The following is a 3,021-nucleotide window of genomic DNA, read 5'->3' as shown; positions in this document are numbered from 1 at the left end:
TTGAGTTTCTTTACATGGCGGTGGAAGCTATGAACGAGCTAACCCTCGTCTGCTGAGTTTTAAAAATGCCGGTTATTTTGTTGCTTTCTGTTGACGTCACATTCCGCCTTGAGTATATCCAATCAGCACCAAGTAATCCCCAAGCCCCAGCCAGGAGTTTCTCGAGGCGTTCTGAGTACCTACTCCGAGGCAGGGACTTGTTTAGCCCCTGTAAAAGTTCCAGAACTCTGTCCTTCGGGGGTGGTTCCTGCGGTGGAGACATGCACCAACGGCCCCGGCCCCGTAAATTTACCCCGAAGTTCCTGCGGTGGAAACGGGCCTTTAGAAACGTTTAACCGATTTTGACACGTATTTTGTTTATTGTCAGACTTTGTTTTTGATCAGTCCGTCTTCCTTTTTTGGGTTCCTTTGCATTGCATGCAGTTGTCGCCAATACTGGAATAGCAACTTTTTCTGCAGGACTCTTTGCCATTGAATCAGACTTTCACCAAAGGGATGTACATCTGCATTTGTAGAACAGCCAATAGGAACACCCTCTCTCTGAAATGACCTGTGATTCACTAAAGTCTCCTGTCACAGGCTATAATTTCTAAAGCCTGAAAACAGAACCATGAGGAGGTGCAGAGCTTTCTCTCAGACCACTTGAATTACAATACGATCAAAGTTTATTATGGGATTTTTGCCCACTGACACCAAATGAAACTGCCTACCCCAGCTTTAAAGTATTACAAGTAAAAGTACTCATTATACAGTGTTATTATAACTATTAAAGTGTCCCAGTGTGTCATGACAGGGTGCCAACATGCACAACACCAGGACTTATTAACACACCTAATTCCATTATTTACACTGGTCCTTTAAAGTAAAAACGTCTGCCGTGAAAGCTGTTAAATAATTTATGAAATATTCTGCTGACTAACAAACAAAACACCCAGAGCCCTCAGGTAGATGTAGACAGGCATCATCATCATGTACAAACAACATCAGCACTCACCTCCTCAGTCAGTTTAGACACACTCTGCTTGATCTCAGAGTGCTCACGGGTCCCTACACACACAACACACAACACACAACACAAACATGAGCATTAATCCTCCAGAAAAAACAATTCCTCGGACAGAGAGGTAAAATGCTGTGTGTGTGTGTGTGTGTGTGTGTTACCTGGGTACGGGGACGGTGGTGCTGCAGGTGACATGCTGGGACTGAACTCAAACTTCTGTGATGACGTGCAGTTGCTCTCAGTTTCGATGCCGTCCACGAATCTATGCAGGAAAAAGGGATTAAAAGTAAGAGATGGTGAACAGGAGAGGAATGTAAAGCAGCTGTAGGAGCACTAATTACAGTGTGTGTGTGTGTGTGTGTGTGTGTGTGTGTGTGTGTGTGTGTGTGTGTGCCCAGTGTATTTATTCGCACATATAAAACCCCTCGGTCAGCAGGTTTGTTCACACACTGCAGCACAGCACACAGGGTGTCATTAATCTCTGTGCACATATGGACACATTTACTTTGCATGAACACACGTTGTCCTACAGCGAGAAAACCTGTACACCTTCCAGCAGCTGCCATGTGACCCAGCAGTATGGTTACCATAGCAGCCAGACACCTGTGCTGCAGCATCAACGGCTGCTACTTCTTTCACAGCGGTCTGTGTGTGTGTGTGAGTGTGTGTTACCTGGGGCTGAGTTCAGGCGGCGCGCTGCTGAAGCTGACCACCGGTATCTGCAGGGTGGTGGGGCGGGAATGCTCGGAGGGAGCACGGAATGGCCTGGGTGGCAGCAGAGGAGAGCGCAGGGGAGAGTTGAGCCCCCTGCTGAGACGCAGCGGGGAGCGAGGAGCACGGGACACTGTGTTCTGCTCCTCGTCACCCTCCTCATCCTCACGGATCGATGGCAGCTTCTTCACCAGGCCGCCGTTACTCTCCCAGTCCACCTGAGAGAAGAGGAGACAGTGAAAGTTTGAACCCAGTCACAGTGAAACAACATGAGCTGTCTCACCTGCTGTCAGTGACACAGAGGTTGTGTTTGTTTAGAGCTCAGCTGCATGTGTTGGTAAATAGAGCGCAGTGACACGGTTGTACCAGTGGGTGGCAGAATAACACCAGTTTCTACCAGTGAACACTGAATGTTTGATGTATTGTACTCACACAGGTTCAGTTCAACACACTGCCTCTACTAACAGAGATCAATTAAAGGAATAATTCAGATCTTTTAAAGTGGGACTGTACGAGGTAATCATCCATAGTCAGTGTGTTAGCTACAGTCGTTGAGTTTGGAGAAGCAGAAAGGAGAAAGACACAGAAGCTACGCAATGTGCTGCTTTAGAGAGGTCAGCAACAGAACATATTTCAGCCACTTAAAAACAAATCTAAATCAGTTTAAAGGTCCAGTGTGTCAGATTTAGTGGCATCTAGTGGTGAGGATTGCACATTGCAACCAGGTGAAACTTCTCCAGGTTCGAATTCCTTCAGTGTTCATTGTTCAGGAGCTTAATTATCCAGAGGTCTCTTCTTCTCCCAAACAAACATACCTGGTGATTCAAACTGATAAAACACTGAATAAAGACAAGTTTCATGTTACAAATCAGTGTTTTTGTGGCACTGTTCACTATGTTGCAGACGGCCTGCTCGCCCAGCGCCTGCTAATGTGTGCTCATTTTTTTTGTATTTGATGACTTATGATGCAGATGTTCAGGAGGTTTTACCAGGAGCTGGTCTCTTCCTCTCCAAAAGAAATGGACCAGGTGATTTAAACCGGTAAAAACGCTGAATAAAGCAGTTTAAAAATATTTGTTTTGGAGTCAAATGCTCTTTGCTACTGCCCCCTGTCAGTGGTGGAATGCAAATAAGTGTATTTACTGAAGTACAGATCTGAGGTATTCATCTTACTATATAATGATGAAAACTGTGTGTGTGTGTGTGTGTGTGTGTGTGTGTGTGTGTGTGTGTCTGTTCCACGTTTTTCTCCTCACTGACTTGGTCAATCCATGTGAAATTTGGCACAGTGGTAGAGGGTCATGGGAGGA

General features: G+C 45.8%; 1 protein-coding gene across 1 annotated transcript in view; it reads right to left on the bottom strand.

The window, feature by feature from the left end:
• Window positions 1–3,021, bottom strand: part of LOC126393409 (proline-rich protein 36-like) — a 24,727-nt gene that overhangs the window by 9,299 nt on the left and 12,407 nt on the right. The window contains exons 3-5 of the mRNA XM_050049566.1: window positions 1,673–1,929; window positions 1,162–1,262; window positions 995–1,047 (exon numbers count right to left, since the gene is read on the bottom strand). Of these exons, the coding sequence (XP_049905523.1) occupies window positions 995–1,047; window positions 1,162–1,262; window positions 1,673–1,929 (411 nt within the window). The remainder of the gene's footprint in view (window positions 1–994; window positions 1,048–1,161; window positions 1,263–1,672; window positions 1,930–3,021) is intronic.

The sequence above is a fragment of the Epinephelus moara genome, chromosome 7 (genome assembly GCF_006386435.1).
Source record: "Epinephelus moara isolate mb chromosome 7, YSFRI_EMoa_1.0, whole genome shotgun sequence".
In the NCBI taxonomy this organism is placed as follows: Eukaryota; Metazoa; Chordata; class Actinopteri; order Perciformes; family Serranidae; genus Epinephelus; species Epinephelus moara.
This window is presented reverse-complemented; position numbering and strand designations above follow the sequence as displayed.